We start from the raw sequence: 27,996 nt of genomic DNA, 5'->3' as shown, positions 1-27,996 counted from the left end.
TTTCAATCATAAAAATTAAAATCCAAGTAAAATTTTCGTTTTACGAAGTTACGAACACCGCGATTTTATCTTTCCATACACAATTTTACACCCTATAGTTATTTCTGAAATGTCAAAGAAGCCAGTGATTTTGGGTTGCACAATAAAAATTTGGGGACTTGTGACAAAGAGATCGAGCAGCCGAGTTGAAGTTCACTGGAGTTTGTTATCATTCGAATTTTGGAGATTTTTTCGTCAGGCTTCCGTGTCTTGTGGTGATGGTCTTGCACTCTTGATAATCTTTGTGCAGATGCCTGAGGGTGTATTATCGCATGAAGACTTGCAGATATGAGGAACCATGCGATAACTGATAGTTGATGACCTGTTGTGAGCCTGTGGAGGCGTGAAGCGCACCATCGCAGCTGTTCTAGCTGCGCTGGATGCAGTAGAGTCGCTGCAGTGAAGTATACAGTATTGCGCTATCCTCGTGCGACATGGCGTCCAGTCCGGAGATCCTCCTGACCAAGCCCCTGACCAAATGGCTGGAGCTGGAGTTCTGCGAGTCGGCCACGGTCTATCCCAATGCCATGACGTTCGCCGATGCGGATAACGACGGCGTAAGTTACAATGTTAGTGAATTTTGCAAACTTACCTTACCTTACTGCTTAATTACCGTAAGCGGTAAGTTTGCAAAACGAACAAATTCGTGACTTCTGAGTGAATTGTGACGTATAAGTAATATCGTGTTGCAGAAATTTAATCCAATTCATTTTTAATTGTGTACCGTATTGATTTATACAGTACTAGTACTGGCCTTTAAATATGTTTAATCCGTGATAGTATTGAATTAAAATACTGGACCGATTTTTTATGCTGATTTAGACTCATTTACATATTTTGATTTTTCTTAAAATTGTACGTTATTTTTGATTTTATTGTTTCGCTGAACTAATTTGTTGTACTTCTGCTGATGTGTAACAATTATTTTAGCAGCAATCGTTGAAAAAGAATTTTTTTAAAAAATTATTCTAAGAATTTTTAATTTTAAGTGCAGATGTTTTGCGCCGAAAATTATTTTGCTGGCGTTTTGACTTTCTTAAGGAGTACTTGAATTTATTTCTGGGTATTTTTCTTGCTTGTAGATGTCCGAGTTCTTGGCTGGATCCATCCAGGGCGATCTGTTTATTTTTAAGGGATTAACACCGAAATACTGGAAGCGCTCTTCCGGACTGGGAATGGTAGGTCTTATTCGCGCATAACAAACATGCAGACAACCGAGACAATAGTATTTCCCAATTCAGAAGAATTTATCTGTAAATTATTCTTTATTGGTAATGAACAGAATTACTAATCAGTTTGGGTTTTTACGAAAACCCCGTTTTTATAGAGCAGTAAAAACGAAATCTAAAGTATGTCTTCTCCAGAGTTTGAAGCTAGAATTCTTATAATTGTCCCTGCGTTTGCGCCTTTGCGGCATACTGCGGTACAAGTTCAGACTGTTGTTGTGCGAGATGCTGAATTTGCGATCAGTGTACACGCGGAAATTTTTTTTTGCTGCAAAAATTTTTAGTAATTGTGTACTTATTTGTAGATTAGCGTCGTGGGAGCCGGTGATATTATGCAGAAAAAGAAGAACGTGATTTACGTCGTTACGGGTGAAGGGACCTCTACACCTTCTTCATCACTCCCACCAACGTCACGCATGCTAATGTCGCGCAAGAGGTCCGTTGATTTTTTTGTTGATTAAATTTCCAAATATATGATATATCTGTAAATCGTGCACTTCATCGAAACGTCTTTTCCAAGCTGATGGTATTCGTCGGCGGTTAATTTGCTGTAGTTGTGGTTTTGTACATTAAGAACTCAAACGGTATACCGTAATATTTTATAATAATTCTTTTCAGCTGTTTTCTTATGCAAACAGTTTTAATTATAAGTTTATGTTTGCAGTCGTCCGTGCAGTCGTTTGCGCTGCTCATTATTTGCCCATTTTTTATATTTTTTACCATGTTTCGTTTATTTTGTTGTGGTCTTCATTGTATTGTGACCGTTTTTTTCCGGCCTCCTGAATATAAATTGGAACTTTGAATATGTTGCTTTGCAGGACAGCGGTAAACCTCGCGACGTCATGATGCGTTCCCGCAGCAGTATTGAGCCGTCTTTCATGCAGAAGATTCCTCCGAACATCGTCATGTCGGTGTTGTCCGATATCGGTATGATTTAAATTTTTTAGCATACTGCTGTCAGCAGTATGCTGACTTTTGTAGAATTCTTTGTACTTCCTAAATACCATGGTTCAATAACTTCAGTTATTCCCAGCAACTTCAAACTTTCATTTATGTACAGTATTAGTGATGTGGTGTACCTTCGATTCATCATTATTTTTTCGAAGTTGTTTGTGAAGTTTTACAAATTTCTGTCTTTTGTTAGATGGCGATGGCTATCCCGAGATTTTATTCGGGATGACTGACCGTGTGGTGCGCTCGTTCAAATGGGTGGAATCGCCGGTATGCTGAGCAAATACTTTTATGACCAGAAATCAGAATGTGGTGTATAGGTAGCAGTCTGTGTATTCACCCTTGAATATTCGGCTGTTAGGTACTTACTGTATTTACTGCTATCCTGTCAAATTAGAATTTGTTATTTTTTGTGAACCACTATCGCCTCATCGTATTCTTTGTCGCGGATTGGGTTCAAGTTTGGATATACTGTATCAGAATACGGTATCACTAGCGAATTTTTACTATGTACTCGTAGTTTTTCTTGCAGGCCGGTGTTGAATAAGTTGCACCGTAGTGTAATGGCAGGCGAATGCAAGACAGAGACCTGTTTGAAATTATGAAGACGTATACTTAAAAGTTAGCAGTGACAAGCGCTTTCATTTAAAATCCTGTGATACGGAGGAATATTTTTTTATTATTGCATCGTGATCACATTTTATTTATATATCGTCTTAGAAAATCGTCTTTTCGGATCACGTTCAGCCCCTTTAAAAAATTTGGTGAAGCTTTGTGGTGGCTATTGCGTACGGGAAATTAATTGGGTGTGTTTTGACAGGCTGGTCCCGGTCAGACGACACCCACCGGCGCCTTCATCACCCTCAACAAATGGGAATTCGCCGGCCAGATCGGCAACCTCTCAGCCACCTTGAGCGAGGGTATCGCGCAGATCCTGGTCAGTCAGCCCGGCGGGAGTTGCTGCCGGTTGAAGGCCTGCCCCCTTCGCCAGGAGGAGCAGCAACCGGTGCTGGAGATTAACTTCGAACCGCCGGTTTACCACAGTCCGGCGGCGTCCCGTCTGCGCAACCCGCTGATGATCGCGCACGTGCTGGGCGGGGTGTCGTTCAAGGGTCCGGAGAACCGCGGGAAAACCGGGCAGAGTATGGTGGAGTGCGGGAGGAATATCTACGCGCTGTGTGCTTTCGATGGTCAGTAGTCAGTACTAATAGAATTCAGTTAACACTATAATATGTCAGAAGAATATATAATTTTTTTTTAATTTTGACATGAGAACTCTGATTTCGCAGCCAGTATGATTCTATCTTTTCGAAAACTGACAGTACTCGTACTTCATTGTACTCGTACGAAAGGAGTGTGTGTAATCGTTGATCGTAGTGCGATGGTTAACTGAATATAGATCGTAATCTTTAGACTTGCCATATGTACACAAAGCATCACGAATACGTAGTTAAAAATTTTTGCAGATCTGCGTAATCTTATCATTTATACGCTTTAGATTTTTGCAAATAAAATCTGCCGAGCCAGTTCCATTTGCATAAGTTTTGTACACTAAGTACAGAATTTATAAATTATTTTCACTTGTTGACAGGAATGGTCGTTCGTACTGTTAGTACATTTCGCTTTGTGTGTTTGGACACTGCGTGTTTTTTTTGCGTATTAGATAACTTTTGTGGCTGTAGGCACGGTGATGGTGTGCAACGAAGATACAGTATTATGGGAGCATCAGGCCCAGGAGCATCCGATCGCCATCCAGTCCCTGCCGCTACGTGTACGTTACCCTGGCACATCGATGATCGATCATCCCTGCGATCCGGATTCTTTAATAATTAAACCGTGTAAATGGTTGCAGGATGAGTTTGTGATAGCCACGAGTTCCGGTGCCGTATACGTGTTTAACGATAGGAAGAAGATGATTAAACTGCTGACGTCGGAACCCATGAACGGATTCGCCTGCGGTGCGTTGCTTTATGGGAATAATTTAACGCCTTACGGCGAATCGTTTAGAACACGGTGTGCTTTCTATTGGAAATCGCCACCCAATTGGGGTTCGTTTTTTAATTGGTATTTTAGCGTGGTTTTTAAAGGGAAAATTTATCGATTTTTATTCCGTGGTTGTTAAAGGGGGAATTTTAGGAAATTTTTAATTTATTCTTTTTATTGTGAAAATTTTTTAATTTATTTTATTGAAGCAGACACGAATGTGGAATTTCGTGTGAAACGTTGCGGCGTTTTATACAGTGTGTTGTATTAATTTATTGTTATATTTACTGTGGATTTTTATACCCATTTGCATTTTTGCATAGGTTCGTATGGTGTAATTTCCCGCAATGGCGAGCACGTCAACACATGCGCCTTCGCCACCATCTGCAGTGGTGGCCGGGTGATTATCTACTACGCTCTGGAGATTCCCTGTTTGTCCACGATTCCGTCCTTCTGGAGACGCCCGAAACAGAGAGCATGACCGGCCAAAGTCGGCGCTTATATGTGATTTCATCGTTTTACCTTTGTACAGCTTTTACCCGTTCTGCTTTTTGATTTGATTTTGATAGAGTTCTAATGGATTTTATTACGTTTTTTAGTTTTCGAGTTCGTGGTTTCTCGGCGTTGATTAATACTACTGCAATCAAAACACACTATCGGTATTATCTAATTTTGATATGAGTTTTCGTTGGGGCATGTTCTGTTTATCTGGAGACTGGAGTGAGAAAAGATTTTAACTATCACGGAATTGTAAACACATGATTACTCTAATAAAATTCGTTGATTTGCAGCTACTGTATATGGGCAACAGCCAGCCAAGGCTCCGGTACAGCCGCAACATCAAATAAATTTTAATTTTTATTGACATTTTGTTTTAAATTATTTATTACATATTTATTTTACATTATTTATTTAACATTTTTATTTTACACATTTGTTTTACATTATTTATTTAACATTTTTATTTTACACATTTGATTTGCATCATTTATTACATTTTGATTTTACATTTTACGCACAGAAGTTTATAGGATTCTTTGCGAGTCTCCGTTTTAAAACGTAAAAACTGGGTTTACCTTTAACCGAGAATTTTTGAAAGTTGTTTTTAAAAAAAAATCAGTGTTTTTAAATGTTACCTTTTCGTGAACACTACGTATACTTTAACTGATTGTTCTAACTGTAAAGTCTAATTATGCCGCATTTACGAGATTATTCCAGATAAAATACAGCTACTGGATTCGTGTTAAATTGTGATTTGTGGTGTACTAAATTCTTACCGTTTCAAGAATTTCACTTTCAAACTGAGCTTGCAAATTTCTCATGCTATTTTTGTCAACGGTCTGCTTACAATGTCCGCATACTGGTGCCGGGATTTTTGAAATTATGCAAGATATTATTCGGTAATTTGGATACGTGGTACTGCACAGTTAAACATTCAGTCAATTTCAGTGTCAGCAAAAGTTGGTCCAGCCAGCTCACCATAGATTACGCAGAACGCGAGGAGGAGCCGTGCGTACCCCGTATAACAGCTGACAAGTGTGTGCATCTCATCTGTCTTTGTTGTGTTTCGTATCTGCACACTGTGGTGAGTCTCCAGTGTCAGTCAACCCTGGCAATTCCCTCTTTTAAATTACCCAGCCTATTTCTTCTGGATCGAAACTCCAAGGCCAGTTAATCGTTGGTGTCATTGTACAAGGGAATAAGTTGATCCCTTTCCGCTAATCGTTTCATGTTTTTGTCGTTCAGTTTTTTCTCCTAGATTCGCACACGTTTATGTAACTGACACGTGATGAATGTGATTAACATTTGAATTACGAAGAAACCTACTTTTTTATTGGGCCATTCTCCGTGTGACGTGGACGATTAATAGTCCATCGATCACTGTGGGAAACGTTTTCTTTTTTGATTTGGAGGGTTGTCTGGAACTTATGTTTCTTTGTTTTCTGTGAACATTTCTGGGTTGTTGATTCGATTTTAAGCGACGACACAGTTCTGCGTGGTTCTGCCTGAATCAGTCTGGTGTGGAGTTGGATTTTGGCAGGGGTTTCTGGGGTGGTGTGGCCATGTCGGGAGATGTTGCTGCGGGAAATGGCCGAGCCATGGTTGTTGTTCGACCACAGAAAGTCTCGTAAGTGCCATTTTCACGCTAAGATAAAAAAAACTTATTTGAATTTCCTTGGAAGAAATCTGGTTTTCGTCTTTTCGAAATTATTCAGTTTTTAAATGTGGTGTTGTTATACGGTTTCGCGCTATGCTAGTATGGTTGAAAGTAGCGTTGGTACAGGGATGTGCGTAGTGTGCGTGCCATTCCAAAGTGCAGTCGTAATTCTTCCGTTCGTTCACTTTGGTCTTTCTTATCGTCTCCTGTTGCATGGCTTACTGAAATTACGCTTATTAATGTCCCTAGGTTATTCGGATAGTGGCACAGCAAAAAAACGGGGTTTTTGAAAGGAGCCATTTATAATTTTGCAATAATGGCATTATAATGGTTTGCGAAACTGCAGCATAATGACAACCACTTTATGGCACTGCTCTACGTTTTTCTGCAAAGCTTGAAATCTGACGTTAAGCAGCGACAGGCTGTATTGCAACGAGTGTAATTGCAACGACTGCAATTGTTTTTGTTTTGTTTTGCAACGAGTGTAATTGTTGTGTGTAATTGTTTTTTTTAATATTAAACGATTTAAAGTTTGCTATCAGAATTTTATACTGTAATGCATAAATAAAAATGCAATTTTTTTAAACATACGTTCGGAACTTCGGCGAATAGAAGTACAAAGAATGTATTTAGTGCCAGTCAGTGGTATCAATTTTTTTTTATTTTTTCGTTTCAGGGCCGACAAAACCGTGGTGCAGAGTGTGGTGGACTTCATCAACGACGTGCTTCCTCAGGTAAAAAACTAAAAAATCACCCGCTTTACCCTTGCATTTTTTATCGTTATTGGAATTTTTGTGGGATTTTTCGCTCATACTGAAACTCCGTAGGGAAATGTGCCTCATAAAGCCAACGACAAAGAGAGCATCATCTGGATCAAGATTGAACAGCCCGAGCGTTTAGGTAACGCACAGGGTTGTGCATTTTGTATGCACATGATACCGTCTGCATTTTGGGAATGTTTAAACGGGGACAGTTGCGGTTTAGGCGATATTGCGGACACGCATCTGCCGTTCTATCTGATCTTCGGCTACACCAACGGCGTCCAGATCTGGGCCATCGAGGCGCACGGCGAGGCTTGGGAAGTCTATTCCTCCCGGCATGGTCCCGTGAGGACGCTGCGGTTGCTGCCGCTGCCGGAAGAAGGTACACTGGATGTTTAATGCCTGTGCTTATATGCTTGCCAACTAGATTTGTTAAAACGTTTAAATATTTCCGGGGAAGCAGCGCAATAATATTGGCTGTCGGACCTGGTGTGGTTTTCATAGATCCTGTAAATATCAAATTAGTAAATATTTAACGTGGTAATTTATTTACTTAACGGCGCAGCGTGGCATTGGGCGTACATGATTGTATGGTTTTCGTAGTACAGTGACTAGTAGCGCCATTGCCTGCGTTTCGGTGTCTAATGTCTATAACCGGTCCGGGAACAGTTGCTATAGCCAAAGTATCACTTAGGGTTGAATATTTTAATTTTTTAAGAGATATAATATGATTTAAGAATGTTGTTATTTTGGGTAATGTTTGAATGCCTTGTTTGCGCATGCCTCATTTTGTGAGCAATCAGGACAGCGTGGGAAATTATTTTGCGTTTTTGACTGATACTTACGGTATATTTTTTTATCGGAATATTCACGTGCGTTTATTCTTGAAATCCGGTTTGGAAAATTTTTTGGAAGTCCCGCTGCGAACGTTTAATAAGGGATCATGCAGCGTTTCGTCATTTTTATGCGATTTGCACTAACCTTTCTTTTGGTTTTGCTCAGTTTTAGGCTCGGCGGATAACTTTGCGGAGAAACGGCCTCTGATGGCCATCTGCGACAGTGCTCAATCCAATAGTCAGCCCTTTACATCCGTCAGTATTATTTCCCTGCAGAGCGGTAAACCTGTACATAATCTAAAGTATCGGACGGCCGTCGAAGAAATTTATTGCAACCAAAGGTGAGATAATCGCGTTGATGGGCGTGTTGATGCGGTTTTCTTGGGAGTAACTTTTCCGTTTTGCAGAGTTCTTATCGTTACGTTTCCCGATCGGTTTGTTGTTATTGATGCCTGCACATTTAAGGATCGTCTTATTGTTCCTGGTACGAAACACTTATGATTTAAATTCTCGATCGATTTTCTGACATTATAAAAATTTACACGCTATCTTCCGCTTTGGCAAAGCTAATACCTGTAATTGTTGTGTATATCGGAGTAGTGATAATATTTTGTGTATTTTTGGGCAATTTGTCGTGCGTGATAATCGTACAGTGATATAAAATAGTGTATTCTTGAGACTGTAAATAAAATAATAAAAATAAAATTTAAATAAAAATAAAATAAGATGCAAAGTAATTATATAATTATTGCGTTGAATTTTTTGTAGCTTCGTTTCCTGTCCATTTAGTGTCGCCGAACCCGGTGGCCCTTGGCAAACGCTGGGTTGCCTACTCGGAAAGCAAAGTATGGCTGTTTTATTGGAAATTAAATTTTGTGATCGCCGCTTCATCATTTGCTTCCCGTGGCTTTAATTCTGCTTTACAGTGTGTGAATGAGTGATACATAATAACATAATTTTTTTTACAGCTGCATGATATGTACCATTCCCTGGGCGGACGGATGATCGACGGTGTACCGTCTTACACAGCCTCGGTTATCAGCGCTGCTAAGGTATTCCCGTCCTAAATAAAACTTTCCATCAGCTGTTTTAAATTGAATGTAATAAATCGTGTTAGACATTCGCGCTGATCAGGGATGTAAAACTTTTATCTGTCGATTTAATAATTATTATCGTGAGTTTTATTTCTATTGTATGTTGTCATAACGAAAGGCACCAAAACTTTGGATTACTAGGGACGAATAAGAAAAATTACTTACAGAAATACTGCTTTCTTTATGAACACAGCGCATGGAATAACGAACAGTATTGTCGATTATAGTAGAACGATGTCAGGAAAAGTTTCTGCAAAACAGCAACGGAATTACGAAAAAGTTTTAAAGGAAATCGAAATTTATATTAATTCGCGCACTATTGTTGCTTTGCGGCAGCAGCGGCACCCTAAGTTGGGGAAAAGAGGGGTTGGGGTTTGTTACTTCCTTACCACTGCACTACGCCGAGTCGCCGACAATGGTATAACTGCTGCGCGTGATGTACGGTATATTGCATTCCTACTTACGCTTGTTATTCTGTTTACCGCAGTTGCGACAAAAATTTTTTTGTTTGATTTGTCCACTACGGTATGTCTTATGTTTTGTAAGGCGCTGTCTGCTGTACCATAACGAAAAAATTTGGATACGCAAGTAGTAACTTAGCGTTAGTGGATACGATACGATAGCATAGTCGCTCGATGCAAGTTTCTTGATAAGCAGGCGATTGTTGTGTTGATAGACCATCCAGCAGGGCATCACCAACATCAGCGAAGTGGTGGCCAACAGTATCTCCGGGACGAAGAAGTTCACCACCACGTCCTCCTTCGCCAACACCGCACCGGAAGGCAAACAGGAGGGTGTGGTCACCGTGCTGGACATTGAGGCCGCCGGTGACGGGGAGGTAAGCGAAGTGATACTCCTGGTTGCGTTTTCCATAGAATCAATAAAACACGTGATTTACAAGATACTATTCATATTTACAGTCTATATTGACGCAGGTCATTGTATCAGTACAGTGTACGGAAATTTAATTTGTTATTTTTTCTTATGAAAATATATGGAAAATAATAGCACTTGTCTTGGCTGCTTTTCTGTCTTAATTAGTGAACAGTACCATGTGCCGGTCAGTGGTGGTTTATGACGTGTTCGTTGTAGGTGTCGTTGGAGAAGGGCGGCGTGAATCGGACGGGCGTGGTGGCGCACTTCCTGGCCCATTCCTCGTCCAACGTGGCGGCGCTGGCGTTCAGTGTGGACGGGAGTCTGCTGCTGACCGCCTCGCAGACCGGCCAGCACTTCCATCTCTTCCGCATCCAGCCGCACCCGGCCGGCTCCTCCATGACGCTGGTGCAGCATCTGTACACGCTGCACCGCGGCGACACCAACGCCACGGTGCAGGACATGGCCTTCTCCCTGGACAGCCGCTGGGTGGCCGTCACCAGTCTGCGCGCCACCACCCATGTCTTTCCCATTACGCCCTACGGTGGTAAGTGCCAGCGCGACGATGCTCACTCCGCTCGTTTTTCTCCCAGAATATTTCCTATTTTTGGGGATTATCATTGTGATGATTATTGAGTGACCACAATTTTGCGTTAATTTTCGCTGCTGTTTTTGCGAAAATTAAGCTGTTTGTTTTGCGATGAACATTTTTGGTTTTTCTCGATTCTGGTTGGTATGTTGTGGTTGTAACCGTTTTCGGGGGTTTCACCATTATGCCTTTTTATTATCAGTGGAATTTGTACTTTATTTGTTTCACCGTCTGAATCTTGAGAATATCATGGATATTATGATGAGAGTTTTCTACAAGTTTCTGTGATTTGCTGGATTTTGTACAATCTTTGATAATTCATGGTGGTGATGGTATGCATTGGTTGCATGTAGAAGTAGTTACTGTCGTGTTTACGTAGTGTAATGGCGTGGGGTCTCGGAAATCCGGGGTTGTCCTGTATCATCAGCAAACATTGCAGCTTTGCTTAAAAGAAATGGTTTTACTTTTGGTTTTTTGGTTTGATGTTACTCCTTAAGCGTTTGTTTGGAATTTTTCTGTAATATTAGTTCGCAGTGTTAAAGTTGTTTTTTTCTCCAAAGGACCAATTACCTGCCGCACGCATTCATCCGCCCGTGTGGTCAACAAGAGCTCTCGTTTCATGAAGAGCGCCGGCCTGGACGAACTGGAACCAGCAGTGGCCAGTGTCAACGGCAGCCCGGCCACCGCCACAGCCTCGGCCACCGCGGTGGTGGGCAGCACATCGCCGCGTTTCGCCGATACCACGCGCGTGCAGGTGCAGGCGCCGCCCACCGTGGCCGCCTACACCACCCCGTCGTCGTCGTCCGCCCAGCGGGTGCCGCACTTCCGCTCCCCGGTCATCGTCCAGCCGCTCATCCAGATTAAGCACATGGGCCCCTCCAAGGCGCCGGGCAATCTGACCAGTGGCCGGCAGCCGGCCGTCGTCAACGAGACGGTCAAGGTGGCCGCGTGCTTTGCGGCCCGCCGTTCTCGGGTGAGTTGTACGGTAATGTTCTCTGACATGTCCGTGATACACTGTATTAATTTTGTGGAAAAGCTCTCTTAAAGTTAAGAGCAAAATCCTTGTTTTCGCTGTTCTGTAACGGCGTAGCGTGGTATTCGGTTTTGGTATTTTGATTGGTTTTCGTAGTGTAACGGCTAGTACATGCCTGCCTCTACTTGCAAGTGTGTGAGTCGATATTGTTGGAGGAAGATAATAAGATACAATTACCTCGTATTTTGAGGATAATGTGGTGCTTGATGTTTTTGCATTGTTATCGCAGCGTTAAGTTACTTTTATTATCCAGTGTTTAGAAGGATTTAACAGAACAGTTTTAAATTTTTGTGCAGAGTACCAACGAGCCGCAGGCAGTGTGTGATGCACTGCTGATTGCCACTTCGCATGGCGCCTTGGTGGAATACTCCCTGCAGCCGGTGGTGCCGAACGGTCCCGGTGAGAGAATCTCCAGTGAGACGCCGGTGGGATTAAGTATCCATGCACAGTCGCAGTGGGTTCTCAACAGGTAGAGTTTATCATATGCTTGGGAAAAAAGCTTTTTTGGCCAAAGCGTGTGAACACGCACTTTAGCTTCGTAAAGTTGTATAATTGTATAACCTGTTTTTTCATCGGAATGTGTCAAATGATTTCGTGAACTTATTAGTTACATCATAATCTGTCTGTAACAGCTTCATTTTGTCATGTTTAATAAATTTGTAAATAGTAAATTCGAAAATACTCAGATTAACTATGTTATGGTTGTTTTGGGAAAAGGACGTGTACGAGTATCGAATACTGTAATATTTTCGTTGCACTGTATCATTCAATAATATGGTTGTACTGTAGAACTCCTGATTTATGGTTGGAAAATTTTATTAGCTGCATTTAACGAACAATGATTGAACGTTTGTCACGTAATAACCATGGCGTTATGTAAGACAAAACAGTCAAGTTTCGCATTCTTTTGCAACGTAATGTCCGTATCTGCAGGCATCTAGGCCACCCGGAATTCCTCCCGGCCAACTTCACGGCCAGTCATCCGCTGCTGAACAGCCCGGCGCTGTCGGCCGACCAGGCCAGCCACAAGCCGGACCCGGAACCCAGCCGCTTCCTGGAGATGCAGCTGACGGAGAAGATCGTCAATCTGGCCGCGGCCAGCGACAACGAAATGTGGCTGTCGCAGGTGGAGATCGTCACCAATGCCGGTCCGGCGCGCCGGCTGTGGATGGGACCGCAGTTCCACTTCACGCCGTCCACCTCGCCCGGCTGCTCCACCAGTATCCCGCTGAGTAGTCTGGCGCAGGCCGAGATCATGCGCACCGGCTCCGACTGGGATCTCAGCGATCTAAAGTGCGCTACGGAAGTTTTGGAAATTTCCTTTTGAATTTTATTCATTTTAATCTGAATAAGCGAATATTTACCGTAATAAAACGTTCCCACGCATATGAAAATTTTGAAACTCATCTTCATAGTTGTAATTTATTGAGCTGCTTCGTTTTAATGGAATTTGAACTATCAGGTGAATATTTATTGTAATAAAACTGTTCCACGCATACAAAAATCTCGAAAATCATTTTCACAATTGAATTTTAATGTTTTTTATTGAGTTTGGCATTTCTTTTAATTTGTATAAACTTGTAATCATTTTCCTAATTTTTCATGATTTTCATAATCTTTATTTATCGAATCGTTTTCACAAGTTATTGCAATCTGTTGAGGTGCTTCGTTTTGGCAAGATTTTAAAATTTTGAAGTGAATATTTATATAATAAAACTGTTCTACGCATGAAATTTGGAAAATCATTTTCGTAATTGTGATTTATTAAGCTTCGTTTTTTGCAAGTATTTCTAACCGGTTTTCAGTGTAAAGTGTAATCTATTATGAGTTGTATTAGGAATGCTTGTGATATCTCATTGTTTTTCTTCTTTTGCCAGTTTACAAGGGTCTTTTCCTTGTTCTTGATGGTGTATTATCGATTGTCGTAGAGTTATAATTTATCGTAATGGCATGCTTTTTGGACAACACTTCCTTGGCAGAGAAATTGTTCCGCATTTTAAGTTTTGTTTGTTGTAGATTGGCCAACATGCGGATACGTTCGGCGCCGATGAATCTTCCGAGTGCCTCCGGCAGCAATTACTCGCTGACCATCGAAGCCGGCTCAGGTTAGTTGCGTAATTGACTTCCCCATGTTCCGCATGCGATGTGGGTTGATGTGTACCGTGGAAACGTCTTTTCTAGGCGCTTTCGATAAAGCTGTGTTTCCAGAGTACCTGACCAGGGATTCCAGCAGTGCCGACGATCTGCACCGTGTGTCGGAGATCGCCGATGCCATGCTGGATGTGACTGGACGCGACGCCATCGACGGGATCCACACGCGCTTCCGCGGTGCGTCTTCTGCAACAGTCAATTTAAAATCAGCTACGGCGTCTGATAGACGGTTTTATTTACCCATATTTTATCTAATTTTATATTTTTTCATTGTGTTGAATTATTGCATAGCGGCTTCTAAAGTTTTCTTGGTGTAAGTATTTAACTTTTTTCAGTAAGTCAACTGCTTCGTGTTGTTTGGTAGTATTTTCATAGTCGCAGCATGGTGTACGTATTTTCTTGTGGTTTTTCTGATTTTTCGTGGTTGTAGGTGGCGGGGATGTGGATGAGAGTCCGGAGGACTTGAGTGTGAGCTCAGCGGAGTCCACACACAGCGGGGGACACGGCAGCGGTCTCCCGCACCCGGCGGCCGTCCTCCTGGGCCCCAACGGGTCCCTGCTGCCCCTGGCCAATGATTTCGACAATGTCTTCCCCTTGGCCAACGATGCGTAGCCGGATCTTGCTTTGTAGCTGTTGAATTAGAGCGCATTCGGTGTTGTTCAGTGCGTTCGTACTGCGTGTCGAAAGTTTTGTCCAAGGATTTCTAATCTGTTAACATGGCGAACACGAAGAGGATGCTTGATACTGATGTTTGACAAAAAAGACTGGGTGTTTTTGGCGTTCGCGACTGTTTTCTTGCGGCTGTGCAACGATCAGAGGTCGCTGAAGTCGCTGTCGTTCCGCGATTTCGAGATTCAAAGGTCACTGGAGAAAACCAGACATTTCCGATTGTATAACGTGCTCCCCCTGGTGGACGTGGTGCCAGTGCAAAATACATAGTCCATATTGTACGTTTTTCTGACCATACTGTTTATGGAATTCTGTTTAATATTGTGCAGAACTAATTACTTGTATGAATACGAATCATCCATGCCAGGGTTTGCGTTCTCCGCGTCTGACTTCCGTTCCATCCATCCAACTTTCACAGAATAAAGAGCATTAGAATCTCTCTCAATACAACGGTCTGCTGGAAAAATTGCTCGGATTACGAAGGAGTTTACGGCAACTACTTAGTTCTTCCTTTGCAGAGGCAGCACGATGCTGCATTAAGCGTGATGTCGATGGACAAATTTTGTCGGTGGTCACAAAACGTGTAGTAACACTTTTTCAGTTCGACTACCAATTTCCATTGACATGAACGCGAGCTAAATGGCAGTTTATTCGGGAACATACCTACATAAAAGGAGCTATGAGAAAAGTATGTTTTTGTACTGCATTGTTCTTTGACAAGCACACACTGTTACCATCAGGCTACAGAACTTTTACGGTTGTAGCTGCATACGTACTTTATGCACAATAGTATGGCAAACTCAGCATATTTTTATTTAACGAGCGCTATGGTCATCATAGTTATGGAAAAAAGTTTTACATTCAATCCCGCCCTTTTTGTCGACCTCTCGACTTGCAACCGTATTCGGTCGGTTTGGTAAAACTAGCTTTCGCTGCAAAATCCAAATAAAATACGAGAAAATGCAGAGCCCTTTATAATCAGCCTGTCGGCATCAGCATTAATATTTTACCATTTGTAAATGACTATCATCGGTCGTACCGGTTTTAACTGGTAAAACCGTTGTACCATACATCCATAATACCAAATTGTGTGTCAAGTACTAACAACAGTTCAACATCCTTTATGCTTTAGAAATTGTTCAAGCACAGGACGGTGCTAGTGGACTTATTCGCGTTTCCCGTAAATTCACAAATGGCATAGGTATTTTACATTAGCCAAGGAAAACAGCAATACAAAAGAATCTGCATTGCTATGTAACCGCCATTGTATGCAATTCTAAAGTATTTAATATGTCAAGAGGCCAAGATTCTACTTTGTCGACAAACTTGAAGTACTTCTACAGAGAAGTGTCGCAGATGTACGTGCATATCTATTTTATCGTTTTAAGTTTTACTGAAAAGAGCTTGCGAAACCTTTGTACAGAGTATCTTGTATAGATAGTACAAGCTACAGTAACTACAGATCTGTAGTACAATCAGTGTGGTACCTCTATGTACGTACTCGTATAGTCTGCGTCACTGCGTGTATCTCGTACTTATATCGTGTACTGTGCGTGTATCTCGTAAAATATATTATCCGATCGAGGTGTACGAAACCGATGTGGGCAATATTATCATATAAATAAGCACAATAAAAATGTACAGATGATGTCTATTTGGCAAAAGTGCTTTTACGCGTACGCTAATTCAGGTCAGTTTGTAATAATACATAGTTTTTACTTACAGATACAGTCGTCAAAAGCTGCCAGCGATTGCTCTGGTCATCTTGACGTGACACTGCTACAGATATACAGAATGTTAAAACGGTTAATTTTCGCGATGCTGTTTGGCTTGCTGTTGATGTCGATGGTGAGAACAACAAAGCCAGTATCAGGTCCTAACATTACTGCTGCGAATAGAAACTCAACTGGTGTCGGCAATTCCCGTAATGGTACCAGCATTCCAGTGCCACCTATAATGATGGCCCCGCCAGCTCCACAAGTGATCAAGGAAAAGACCGACCAGCACATATACAAAGGATAATAATGTGATTTTGGTTTACATGCGTTTTCATGGAATATAGTGTGTAGTGGGTGTTTGGCGTTTGGCACTACTTGCATGAGTACAGGTACCATTAATTGATGCCTTCCTTTTCTTAGTACTTCTCTTGTTTAGTGGCTTTTGCTCTGATTTCATTATGATTCCTGTTATTTAGCCAGGTTTAAATACTAGTACCCAGGCTAGATCTCGATCCTAGCCTTCTAATGGATTAGCTGCCTGCCGTACAATAATAATAGTAAATATCTGAATCTGAGCCTTATTTACGGGCGCCAGTCTTCATCCATCGCTTTCCATATTACGTATATTCGGCAAAAGCAATGCAGCAGCTCTGCTAACTTCTGGTAAATTGCTATGAGAACGTTCGGATTCAGCTGGTTTGATGCTAAAGGTGGTTTCGTTTTTTTCAGTCAGTTTTAAAATCTCATACTAGATTGCCACTGCAATGGGAAGTGGGCTAACTGCTCTGAAGCCATTAAATTAAAATTAAATTAAACGTTTAAACAAACTTGTCACTTGGTTGATTAACAAATCTTACAGCTGCAACCAGGCGCTACTGGTCTAAAATCAGATTGGGAGGTAAACCAACACAACTTACTGTAATACCGGCAAACCGCTAATACTGTAGGTAATAGCAATGCTGACTGCTGAAACGCTGCAAATCCGAGACTCAACGCACTTCCCCCAACTGCTCAACAATTAATTTTAGAAATTTAGAAGTTTCTTTGCCGACTGCTCAGAACCCCGCTTCCATACAAAAATTTAATATGTTTTGCAATTCGACAAAAGACGAATTTTTGAAAATTTAAAGTTTGGCAGCGATGCAGGCACTGCCATCGCAAGCTTGCATCAGTGACGCCAGTTTGTAACGTACGGCAGGAAAGTGGAAACTAGCTGCAAAGGTCGATGGCAGTGCCACTGGCACAATGCCCGCAAAATCAAAACAAAATTTGCAACCAAACAGCCTATATATACTGCACGCAGTGCACTGTAACAGTAGAGACTAGAGAGTACTGGGCACTCGTGTAATTTTTGTTTGGTCACGCCTTGTTGACGATAGCACATGAAATTATTTTCTGTTTCTGCTCTAGAGTAGTGTTACTCTTTCAATCTTTTTAATTTAATTAAACGAATTTAAAGATGAAATTTTTCTGAATTTATAACCGGTGGTTAGTCACCTTTGTGTTCCCTCCGCAATAACATGCAGTTTTTGTAGTCGTCAATAGTTTCCATAGAACATAATCACACGTACATACTTCGATCGAGTCTGTTTGCTTTCTTATTCTTCTAAACTTGTTGGTTTCTTACTTTCTTGTATCTAAGATCTACGATTTCTTAGGATTTTTGCAGCATCAACATGCGACACAAACTTCGTTTGACATCCGTTAAGTTTTTTCAAGTAAAAACGGGAAACATCAATATGACAATACCGTAATGCATGCCCGGACAATTTTTTTAAGGAAAATGCAATAATATTCGTATAAGTATGACCATGGCGATGCTATACTGTTAATGCGGCTAAGCGCTGTTGACCACGCCAGTGTCCAACAAGGAACCGCTTAACATAACAAAAGCATACGTTTAACATAGCAATCTATGCAGCTTTTCAGAGATGGGCTGCCAAACATGTACAGATAAGTATTGTACTAGGTACTGAAGTTCCATTCGTCGGGTTTGCACCGCACACGCACACCAAATTCAAAATTGGTTGAAGATGGAAGTACGTAGGCCGTGGATAGCTGCAAAAGCAGACAATTCTGGGTTTCAAACTTAATTACGTTTGGTACAGTAAACGCACAACATCAATAACTATTGAAAGTAAGTAACGTACTCTGCATATCTGAAAACAGCCGTTTCCGCCTTGTAGATCACCGGTCATTTATCAGTGATCAAAATAAGGGCGCCCATGGCGCCGGCCACCTGCACAAGAATTAAGAATTTTTACATTAAGCATAATGTACCGGCCTGCTTTTCACCCTGTTGAAACATTTCCCTTTTTGACAATCTTTCGGTATTGATTACAATTGACAAACTGCATCAAAATTTGATAGTGCAATAGTTTGTTTATACGGTTGTGATATCTTACGCCATCAGCAAAATTTCCTTCTACAATTCGGCCGGCCATCTGTAGTCCGATTTCATTTCTCAAATAAAACGTGCAAGCACGTGATAGGTCGGCTTTTTGTGTCTCCGACATCCGCTCCGCTTGAGACACTGTCAGTTCCTCCATTGTGGATACGAAATTTTTTGCCTGTGAACAAAATACAAATTACATTAATTTTATTATAACGGACAAAGTTCTGGAAAAATATTACGCGCACTTACAGATAATCAAGCGAAACACTGCACCTCGACACAAATAAACAACCCATGCAAACTATTTAAGCAAAATTACTTATAAAACAGTATTTGTACCATTTCGTATAAACGGGAACTTGAGGAGGCCAATAACACCACAAATCCGAGTTGCGGTATAAGTTGGGCAACGGAAATTAATGCAAATTTTCCATTGGTCTCCTTGAGCAAACTGTTTACTATGTAAACTATTGTAAAGAAATCGTAAATATATAAAGCTTTGACATAGTATCGCATTTGTCGCGATGTTACAATAATGTGCGACCGAAGTGTGAGATATCGATCCCGAAAATCCATCCAGGCGGAGTAAGGATTAGTCTGGTCGCTTCTTTTCGCAAAGTCAACCGTCAACCTCTCAAATATCCTTGCTAATTGATAACACCAATATATGAGTAATCCGCGGATGAGATACATGTTCAAATCCGTTAATGCCTGAGCCACAGACGCGGCATCATGGACGTAGCGCAGTGCATGCATTGTCATGCTTCCGGTACTTGAAGCGGTGTTGGATTTGTTATAGTACTGTTCAATGATATCCACAGCCGTGTCATCGGCATTCCACAAGATAATCGACCTTGACGCGAAAAAGGCTGTGAATCCCAGTGTAATAACTGAGAGCGTCAGATGTGTCGCGTCCATAGAATAATGCCTAGCGAGACGAATGCTATCAATTTACTGATGTATCTCAAATATACAGATACCGTTACAGACATTTTATAAGAAACCGCTGAAGCAAACTCAGCATAACCTTGAGCCACTTGACGCTGACGCAACCTTTAACGTGGTGACCTTTAGTCACTTGACAGGTTAAAATTAGGCTACGGCATAAGACGGAAGCCCACTTTCTTAACAAAACGACGTGTATAAAACCGCCTTCAATTGAAAACGAAAAACGAATAACTTGATTTTTCTCGAATGAACAGCAAACGGATTTCGAATACATTTCGAGCGAATTTCGAATTTTCGCAAATGAATTTCGAATTTTTCTCGAATAAATAGCAAATAGATAATGGCCTTGATTTGTTAATTACTCACGTTTTTTCTCCGACAAATTTTCCATAAATGTTGACTGCTTGCTCTGGGAAACCGCGAAGACCGAACGATGGTAGCACAAACATGGCTACCGCGCATACCGCGTTAGAAATAATCTCCATCATTTCCAGCCGCTGATGATCTTTGTCAAGAGGCCACCAGTACGTGGCGAAATCAAAATATGTCAGATAAAATATAGAAAGCAGCAATAATAAACTCCACGTGTAATTAAGCATATGGAATAGTTTCAATCGACTGGACATGGTTCCATAATGCGTCCATATTCCTAGGTCCACCAGACCCAGAACGTGTAGGCAATTAAATACATGTTCTAGTGACTTCTCAAACTTTACGGTCTCCATGTTTCTGGAAGGAGTGACGCCGGTCGACGGGATTTCGCTAGCTTCCATTGCAAAATAATAGTACTCAAATTGTGTGGCAAAAATTCTACCAGAAGACGTAATACCTCTGCGCTGCAAGAGTATGAACTTCTTATATACGTATACGCTATCTGCGTTGCATGCAGGATTACCATTCTTGCCCCCACCGGGGTCCATTATTTACACCGAACTTTGTCTTAAAACAAATTCCCAGTTGCAGAAGCACTGTTAATTCCTTTGCGCGTATTCGAGCGCTCGCGGTAAGATTACAGCAGAACGCGAGGTTTACCTTTCACCTTTGTTGAAAGTACTTGATATTATTAAAGAAAGGCTTTGCTGAAAGTGCTTTTACATGGAAGAAAGTAAACGCTCTCTCGAAATACAGTAGGCGATGGCTACTCCCTTAGAGACTAGGACTGTCAGTGCGAAAGAGTATTTACTACAGGTCACCGTTTATAAACCCCACACCAAATTTTTTCGGCTTTTCATTATAAAATATTCTCAGCATCGGCGAACGGCTGACATATTTCACAGTGCTTTGGGGAATACTGGGAGCCGCTGTTTGTGTCGATTGTTGGTTCGTCTCGGCGCAAGATGCCGGTGAGACTTCTCGTGACAATTCATCAAGATTATTACGTCGCAAAGGGCATGTATGCTGGGTCGCGACAGTGCATTTTGGCGGAATTGTGTGCTTGACAAAGTTATTTATACTTGCACATTTTTAAATATCTGCGATACAAGACAGCGCACCTGATCGGAACAGACGCTACTGGGACTGAGCGAATCGGATGATATCATTTCCAATAAGACCCTGTAAAAATGAGTACGATCCCCACCTTCTACTGTTCTGAAGGGTGAATTTTTTTTAGTTTGCGAAAATGTTATCCAGATTATCATTATCTTGTAATTATCTCATAAAATCAAACTGAAAAAGTACAAAATATTTCTAAACTAACCAAACAGGTTTCCAATAGCTTCATGGCATGTCTCCCCATTAAAGAAAACTGGCTACTGTAATCTGATAAAATGTTTTTCGTACTTTCTTTTAATGGTGATCAACACGTATTGAACTAAGTAATGCATGAGTATCAGTTAACAAAAATTAACGTTTCCGTTCAGCTAACTAAAAGGCAAAGTAAACGTCTTCCTTCTCTACCATATCGCAAGATGTACAGCACAGAAACAGAACAGAAATAGTTGAATAATAATATTGTAATAAAAAAGCACCCCCCAAATTACGGTCATCCCTTTTTGCACCTTGTTTATTTTAGGTGAAATTAGTAAATTAAAAATAGTGCAGCTACAGCTACGGAGATATTGGAATTCTTTCTCTGAGAAAACATAAGCGTATCAGCTTTCCAGCTGATTCTGAGCGCCATGGCACGTCAAATAATTGAAAGCGAATTTAATGCCGGTTTTCAACTGCGGCCAGAAGTTCATCTCGTCCGTTTCACAGCCAAATCGCTGTCGTACAGGCCCATGCATGCAGCGGCACTCTTGTATCGTTTTCACAATGGCTAACGGTCTAGAGTTTTGCTAACTCTTTTACGAACTGTTGCTGTCGCCACCGGTTTTGATGCGAAACACCGGTGATTTCAACTGCCTTGGAGCGTAGGTGTCTGTCGGCATCAAACTTATGTCTTTGAATATTTTTATTGTCTGGAAGATAGAAAATTTAAAAGCTATTTCATCGTTTAGTACAGCCGGTAGACCATGCTTCTGTGAGCGGCGATAAGCTAACAATTAAAACGAAAGGAAAGCAACTGGGACGCTCTGGTCCGAACTTGGATCTACGAAAATAAATTACGATCAATTAGCAACTGTCAAATGTAAGAATATTAGTATTATTATTTATTTAAATGTGTGCGTAAATACGAGTACTACTTAGGAAGTTAAATACAATATGGATGCTGGTGCATGAAAAACTTTTTTTATTCCGTTTCCTCCTGGTTAGGTTTAGGACTTTAGGTGCATAAGCAGCTTTGCTGGTGGAAAATTTAATTCTTCCAAAGCATGATAACTGGCTCCGGTTAAGCAAAACAACATTCTGGATGGCAAATATAGCTGCTAATTCACTCGAGACCGGACAGTTACCTCCTGATCAGAAATTTCCTGATCAGAAATTTCTAGGGATAAGCATCTGACCAGGAATTCAACAGTGGGGACCATTACCACCGAATATTTCAGTATTTCACTGGATAATATAGGCATTTCGATGGACCATCTGACCAGGAATTGACAGTGGGGAACCAGATATTTCCACATATAACGATGACCTTCAGTGCGTTGAAGGTGGAACAGACGTTACACAAACGCTGCCTGTGGTAGGCGCGTAATAAACATAATTATACTTACATCAAGTTAATGGCATATTTACCCATGCTCGATCTGCTATACTGCTCGTACAGTCGGTACAGATACAAACATTTCCTTGCACTTTAATTTTTGAGATTTCCAAAGAAGTTCCTCGTACATTAAGCACTTTATTTATTTTGATAAAATTATTCGGTCTCACAATCGGAATTTTTAACGGAACTTAAAACTGACCGAAACGTACGACATTACAATATTATTAACAACAGACTTTGTGTTTTGAAACCAATAAGTACTACTCTAGCCATCTTACTAAACATAAGCTAACTACAGAACGAGTACTGTGTTGTTATTGAAGTTTTCTTTGTCAAATACAGTTGCCGACTCATACGTGAAATAAATTTAGTTCTTTCATAATAAGCAAACCAAAGCCACAATTCCACCGCATCTTCGACTGTTTACTAAATGCTAACCCAAAGACCAAGGCTGTAAAGAGCGCAGCACATTGCACAGCTGTCCCAAAACGATTACAGCCACACAATATACCCATACGTACAAACGCAAATTGATTGTTCTTAATTTCCTATACAGTCTCAAGAGATCTATTAATTGTATTTCGACGCGAAATACGTAGGTGTAATACATAGGTGTAAAGAGCACTGTCATTCTGCGATGCCGGTAAGGAGCGCCATGGCACTGAAGGGAGCGTTGGGCTTGGGTGTTGACCGGAAATAGCGTGAACGGAACCGGTCGGTGGGTGAGGCAATGGAGAAGAAACGCTGTAAACGCACAAGAATAATCATGATTTGGGATGAAATGAACGCGCCCAGCCGGTGCGTCATTATAATTAGTTGTGATTGGTTGCTAAGCTGATTGGAAGAGCTAATTGTATCACACCAATGCGCACGTCCAGGTGAAAGTATAACCTGATTGACCTCGTTTTCAGAGTAGAAGGCAAATTTTGATTAAAATGCAGACACGCAAATGTGGATTAACCACGTGCAACAGAACTAATATTGGGTGACACTCTAAAATGTCGAAATTGTGGACACTTCACTCTAGTTTCGTATAAGTTTGAAGCATTAAAAATCAACCTGTGGTAGACTGCTTACGAAAGCCGTTTGCGAAAAATGTTGAAGAAACATCAAGTCTGGCGATAGTAACATTCAAGAACGTATTTCACAGCTGTACATATTCAAGTTTTCAACCAACGTTGTAATATTCTGTGCATACAGTTTACTATTCGCGTGTAACGACTATCATCTTATTATATTGCTCCTTGTACTTGACCCTTCTGTAACCGGATTTTGTGGAGACTATCAATAATACAAACAACAAAAGTCACCTTTGATCGGCTGGCCTGTCGGGCAAAAAGATGGCGCGGTCGCACAGCGTACACCTCCACCCCATCGTCATTAGACCATCCGTCATCCTCTGTTCTCGGCGCTGCATAACTGACCAACGCACCCCCGCGCGATCCCGTCAACGCCGTCAAATCCTCACCATTTCTCCATACTTCGCGCGCGGTATCCGGATAGTCCACATCCTGAGCGCACAACGCGACAAACACGCACACAAAGGTCACGGCGAACAGTGCGCTTGTAGACATGTTAATTATTGGTAGGTATGTGTAAATGGAAAGCGAACAAAAGCAACTGCGAGGCCGCATGCTAGAACGATGCTATTTTATAGTCTATAAGTTAGCCATAAGCGCATGCCGGGATTGATGCATCCAGGCGGATTAATTACGATTGTGGTTAAGTGCGGAATTAAGTCATAAGGTGTTCCCGGTACTAATTTTACGCTTCGACGCCCTCGCGTAAAGCTGTTAGCCTGTGGAGCGCATTAAGCAGCCAGCGCGGTCTGGGTAGTGTGTTAATCGTAGCAGGAAATTTATGGGCGAACATTGTTGTCCCGCGAGTAATGACTGCTGGTGTAATTCGGCACGCTATGCGACAATATCGTCATAACATTCGCACAGACGTTTACATTAATGTGCTGCTTTGAAAGGTTGAGTCGCAGTAAATCCTTTGCTTATCGGTCCCTTGACACTAAAGGTCAAAATGTTTAATACTTGTAACGTCGTGAAAGCGTTTACCACCTACGAGTTGTTTACACTAAATGCATCATTTGAACAAATTTCTTTATCGAATCATCACGTTATTGTACAGATCAGTCTACGGCTGTGCACAAAGTTGAAACTGTTTGTAATTAAGTAACTTACTTAAGTTCGCGATCGAAAAGACATAATACATTACTTCTTTTCGATCGCGAACTAGCGTAATTAGTATGTATCTAACTTGTATTAGTCGTATGATTAATACGAGTGAGGTGCATGACGTACATTTATCCTATTTATTTAGGTTATACTAAGAAACAACCGGCTAATCTTTTATAATACTGATTAAAAATAAAATTAATATATTTAAAGAATTGCATTAGTACCCTGAGCTGATTAATTTCCGACCCTGTGAATAGTTCGTTCAATATCCTTAATGCCGATTTGTTGTACTCGTAGACTCGTAGTTGTAAATCGTATTATAATTATTTACGCTTTAAAATTTGAATTCGCTCTAAAATTTAATTTACAGTGACGAAGTTCTGACAACTTTTTGGTTCGTCTGTTAAAATGAATTTCAACAATTTTAAAATCATTTTAAAATTATGGGAAAGTGCTATGAAGCTGAAATTGGTTCACTTTCGACCTTATGGTCATGTGCCTTTTACAGCAAAGTTTCAAGAAGATCGGGTAATAACCAGACTTTTGGTGCACGACAATGCATATAAACTTTTTGGCCATTTTGTTTCACCATATCTCGGCAACCGGATGTTGCGCGCGCAAACAGTTTTCAGAACAATGTAATCAAATCATTTAGCTTTAGAATGTCATAAAGTATTACAAAAAAGTGATTCGGAGTGCGCGAAAGCGAAAGTTTTAGCGTATGTATCCCATTTCTGACACCATGTACCGGGCCATTTCCCTTAATCTAACAAAACAGTAGTTTCTAATGTACCGTAACCCAACACTGATTAGCTTATACTTCTATTTTTGTTTAGCTGCACTCTGTATCTACCTTTGTTTCACGTGCAAACGCTTTCGGTGACTCAGTTCGCTGTTTTTACGGAGACGATAAGGCGGGAAGCACAATAACTGAGTCAGCAAACACTGGTACCATTCTGCATGATATCATAATTTTCAACCTTGGGCGAGCTAAGCGCCTAAAATCCTGATGATTTCATTTGGCTTTAAACGACCACGGTTTCACTGCGTGCTGTATCCGGTATGTAATCGGCAAGCATGTCGCGCGTCGTATTTAACAGCTCAGCAGCTGCCGAAAACATCGTGTTGTGTCGATCTATCGATCACACCGTGCAGTATTTACCTAGTAGTACCCACTATTTGTATCCGCGCTGTTTGGCAGCACAACAGTACTTATTATACTGCACATTTCTACTTATTACTTAGGACTGTTATGATAGCTCTGATCTCTCTAAAATTATTATGGTAGAAATATATATAAGTAAATTTAGTAAACGTGAATTTCGAGAAGTGTTATTTGTACCTGTCGTTACTTCCTTGACTTTTGTGTGGTACTCCCAATAATTTTGCGAAGCTCGTAAGTATAATAATCGCGGGAATCAACAAAGTAATATAATTATGGTATTGAAAACCCGTCCGAAGTACAAGCGCTATCCCTGCTGCCAGTCTTTGCCCCATAAAGCCGGGTTTATTCGCAAGGGTTCGGTCCACCCAGCGATCTGTACAGTCCCTTACCGAAGTGGACGCTGTGGTACCAGGATGCGGAACGCAGTGCTAAAGACGCTGAGGCTTTCCACCACAGCGATGCTATTCTGCAACGCCACCTCCTGGATGATGGCATGGATTGTGTGCCCGGCAGCGACCGGTACATTCTTCTATACAGTCTGAATAAGCGCCAGCGCTGGACATTGTTGGAACGCCTGCGACATCTCGCGGAGGAATCGGCTCACGACATCCGCGCGCATAATCTGCATCTTTCCGTGTACTGTCACCAGATGTATCCCTCGTTCTATCGCTCATCTTACGATCCGACCCGTGCACTGAGCTTAACCTCGACGAAATTTGCGGCTAATGCGGATCTTGATGATGGCGATGAGCAGGCATCTTTGTGCACGGTGTATACTTCACGGCCGTCGGGCGCTGCAGTTTTCAGGAATCTTTGGGAGAACGGGAAACGTTTGCGCGGACGATCAGGTATGTGTGAACGAAAGTTGTTTATACAGTTATACTGTACGTACTTGACGAACAGTTCCAGAACCGCTGAAGGTATCACATTTAATTTAGAAGATAAAGTGTAATGCAGCCACATTTATCGCACTCATACGTGCTACGGATAGGCCCTCGAATTGAGAATTTGCGTTTAATACGGTGGCGCCCAAAAATATTCGTATTGTAGGATACGAGTACGAGAACAAGTATTGTACGTTTCCAGTGTTAATGTTCATCAGCATGGCATTATTTCAAAATACTCGTTAGTTACTACTTAATCATTTCAAAAACAGTAGTAATTATTGGTTAGCGTACAACTGAATTATCGTACTGTACTGAACCAATCGCTTGTGGTACTAATTTCGTGATGATGTATGTAGATGTTACCCAAGTCGAGGATGTAAAAGACATCGGTTACGAGATCGGTTTACCGTGGAAGTACGACGCATTCTACTTCCACAAGCAGTTTCACTCCCAACAACCGGCCTACCGGGGACGGAAATCTTCGATCAAAACCAAAGCATGCCGCAACAAAGTCGGTTCGCAGTCATCCAGTTACCGGTTCCTGCCGCCGGAAAGGCGCACTGATTATGCGGATGTGGATTGTACATGCTGCTGGCGCATGCATAACTGGGTTGATGAAAACAGTGACGAAGATGAATACGACAACTCCGACACTGTTCCGGCATCTCGAGCTTACCATAATCAGTTTCATTTCGACCGGCTGGAAGATTACATTTCCCAGTCCGGTACGCGTAAGGCTGCACAAAAAAGAGGAAAGCCAAAACGGCGCGTTTCAACGGTTCTGGAAGGGGAGTATGATTTTTGTGATGATGAATTAGACGAATACGATTTGTGTGATACTTCCGGTTAATGCTGTTCTGCCTCCGCTTACTTGTATGCTCCTGATTACGGATACAATACATGTTGATCTTCCGGGCGTGAATTAACACTGCTTTGTAATCTCTTTATTTTTGTTATAATTGGGTATCTACAGTCCATGCCGAACCTGGAAGCGGTTCCATTATGCTACATAAGCTTTGTGATATTATGTGTGGCCTAGCAGGCCTATACCATTGTGATAAAAATGATAGTAGTACAGTACTGTAATAAAACCATTTTAATGAATTTTAACTGAACCTTAGAAAAGAATTATTACTTACAGCTAGGTAGCGAAGTGCGAATACCACGTACGCAGTAGTAGTCGCTTGCTGTAAGTACTTAGAGACTCTGTACATGACATTGTTTAACTGTACTCGTATTAACA

At 41.4% G+C, this 27,996-nt stretch overlaps 5 protein-coding genes across 6 annotated transcripts; 3 read left to right on the top strand and 2 right to left on the bottom strand.

Annotated features, from left to right (window-relative positions):
- Positions 1–2: 2 nt before the first annotated feature.
- Positions 3–4,848, top strand: LOC129597238 (KICSTOR complex protein ITFG2-like). The gene is given in 10 exon segments (XM_055494711.1): positions 3–596; positions 1,122–1,217; positions 1,571–1,640; positions 1,643–1,701; positions 2,084–2,192; positions 2,410–2,486; positions 3,037–3,406; positions 3,899–3,987; positions 4,069–4,174; positions 4,523–4,848. Coding segments are annotated over 10 exon segments (1,257 nt in total). The 5' UTR covers positions 3–473; the 3' UTR covers positions 4,681–4,848.
- Positions 4,849–5,756: 908 nt separating this feature from the next.
- Positions 5,757–14,637, top strand: LOC129597239 (BCAS3 microtubule associated cell migration factor-like). 2 transcript variants are annotated; one of them, XM_055494713.1, is made up of 16 exons: positions 5,757–6,327; positions 7,034–7,091; positions 7,185–7,257; positions 7,342–7,500; positions 8,121–8,295; positions 8,362–8,438; positions 8,723–8,799; positions 8,923–9,006; positions 9,725–9,886; positions 10,141–10,468; positions 11,071–11,483; positions 11,840–12,012; positions 12,477–12,836; positions 13,560–13,648; positions 13,752–13,871; positions 14,125–14,637. In XM_055494713.1, exons 1-16 carry the CDS (start codon positions 6,263–6,265, stop codon positions 14,304–14,306), a joined length of 2,595 nt encoding a protein of 864 aa, XP_055350688.1. In that variant the 5' UTR covers positions 5,757–6,262; the 3' UTR covers positions 14,307–14,637. The 2 variants fall into 2 exon arrangements, with proteins under 2 accessions (XP_055350688.1, XP_055350687.1); XM_055494712.1 differs by having other exon boundaries at positions 13,725–13,871.
- Positions 14,638–18,018: 3,381 nt separating this feature from the next.
- LOC129597263 (uncharacterized) lies at positions 18,019–20,149 on the bottom strand. The gene is made up of 5 exons (XM_055494745.1): positions 19,791–20,149; positions 18,816–19,404; positions 18,487–18,651; positions 18,232–18,320; positions 18,019–18,139 (listed from the first exon to the last, which is right to left on the bottom strand). The coding sequence occupies exons 1-4, from the start codon at positions 20,147–20,149 to the stop codon at positions 18,276–18,278; spliced, it is 1,158 nt and encodes a 385-aa protein (XP_055350720.1). The 3' UTR covers positions 18,019–18,139; positions 18,232–18,275.
- A 2,680-nt stretch (positions 20,150–22,829) lies between these two features.
- LOC129597288 (uncharacterized) lies at positions 22,830–24,226 on the bottom strand. The gene is made up of 2 exons (XM_055494771.1): positions 23,826–24,226; positions 22,830–23,259 (listed from the first exon to the last, which is right to left on the bottom strand). The coding sequence occupies exons 1-2, from the start codon at positions 24,147–24,149 to the stop codon at positions 23,143–23,145; spliced, it is 441 nt and encodes a 146-aa protein (XP_055350746.1). The 5' UTR covers positions 24,150–24,226; the 3' UTR covers positions 22,830–23,142.
- Positions 24,227–25,782: 1,556 nt separating this feature from the next.
- On the top strand, positions 25,783–27,811 carry LOC129597244 (uncharacterized). Its single transcript, XM_055494718.1, has 2 exons — positions 25,783–26,714; positions 27,110–27,811. Exons 1-2 carry the CDS (start codon positions 26,360–26,362, stop codon positions 27,601–27,603), a joined length of 849 nt encoding a protein of 282 aa, XP_055350693.1. The 5' UTR covers positions 25,783–26,359; the 3' UTR covers positions 27,604–27,811.
- Positions 27,812–27,996: the final 185 nt, after the last annotated feature.

Source organism: Paramacrobiotus metropolitanus, unplaced genomic scaffold, assembly GCF_019649055.1.
Source record: "Paramacrobiotus metropolitanus isolate TYO unplaced genomic scaffold, Prichtersi_v1.0 Parri_scaffold0000102, whole genome shotgun sequence".
Lineage (NCBI taxonomy): Eukaryota > Metazoa > Tardigrada > Eutardigrada > Parachela > Macrobiotidae > Paramacrobiotus > Paramacrobiotus metropolitanus.
This window is presented reverse-complemented; position numbering and strand designations above follow the sequence as displayed.

What these genes read in the sequence shown, in the direction of transcription:
- LOC129597288 (XM_055494771.1), bottom strand. Translation starts at nt 24,149, where the DNA reads ATGCGGCCTCGCAGTTGCTTTTGTTCGCTTTCCATTTACACATACCTA. An exon ending in GACAGGCCAGCCGATCAAAG is followed by an intron (nt 23,260 to 23,825) that starts GTGACTTTTGTT and finishes GTGCGTTTACAG; the next exon opens with CGTTTCTTCTCCATTGCCTC.
- LOC129597239 (XM_055494712.1), top strand. Translation starts at nt 6,263, where the DNA reads ATGTCGGGAGATGTTGCTGCGGGAAATGGCCGAGCCATGGTTGTTGTT. An exon ending in GCTGCCGCTGCCGGAAGAAG is followed by an intron (nt 7,501 to 8,120) that starts GTACACTGGATG and finishes GGTTTTGCTCAG; the next exon opens with TTTTAGGCTCGGCGGATAAC. An exon ending in GATCCACACGCGCTTCCGCG is followed by an intron (nt 13,872 to 14,124) that starts GTGCGTCTTCTG and finishes TCGTGGTTGTAG; the next exon opens with GTGGCGGGGATGTGGATGAG.
- LOC129597263 (XM_055494745.1), bottom strand. Translation starts at nt 20,149, where the DNA reads ATGGAGACCGTAAAGTTTGAGAAGTCACTAGAACATGTATTTAATTGC. An exon ending in GTTCCCGTTTATACGAAATG is followed by an intron (nt 18,652 to 18,815) that starts GTACAAATACTG and finishes TTTTGTTCACAG; the next exon opens with GCAAAAAATTTCGTATCCAC. An exon ending in AAGGAAATTTTGCTGATGGC is followed by an intron (nt 18,321 to 18,486) that starts GTAAGATATCAC and finishes ATTCTTGTGCAG; the next exon opens with GTGGCCGGCGCCATGGGCGC.
- LOC129597244 (XM_055494718.1), top strand. Translation starts at nt 26,360, where the DNA reads ATGGATTGTGTGCCCGGCAGCGACCGGTACATTCTTCTATACAGTCTG. An exon ending in ACGTTTGCGCGGACGATCAG is followed by an intron (nt 26,715 to 27,109) that starts GTATGTGTGAAC and finishes TGATGTATGTAG; the next exon opens with ATGTTACCCAAGTCGAGGAT.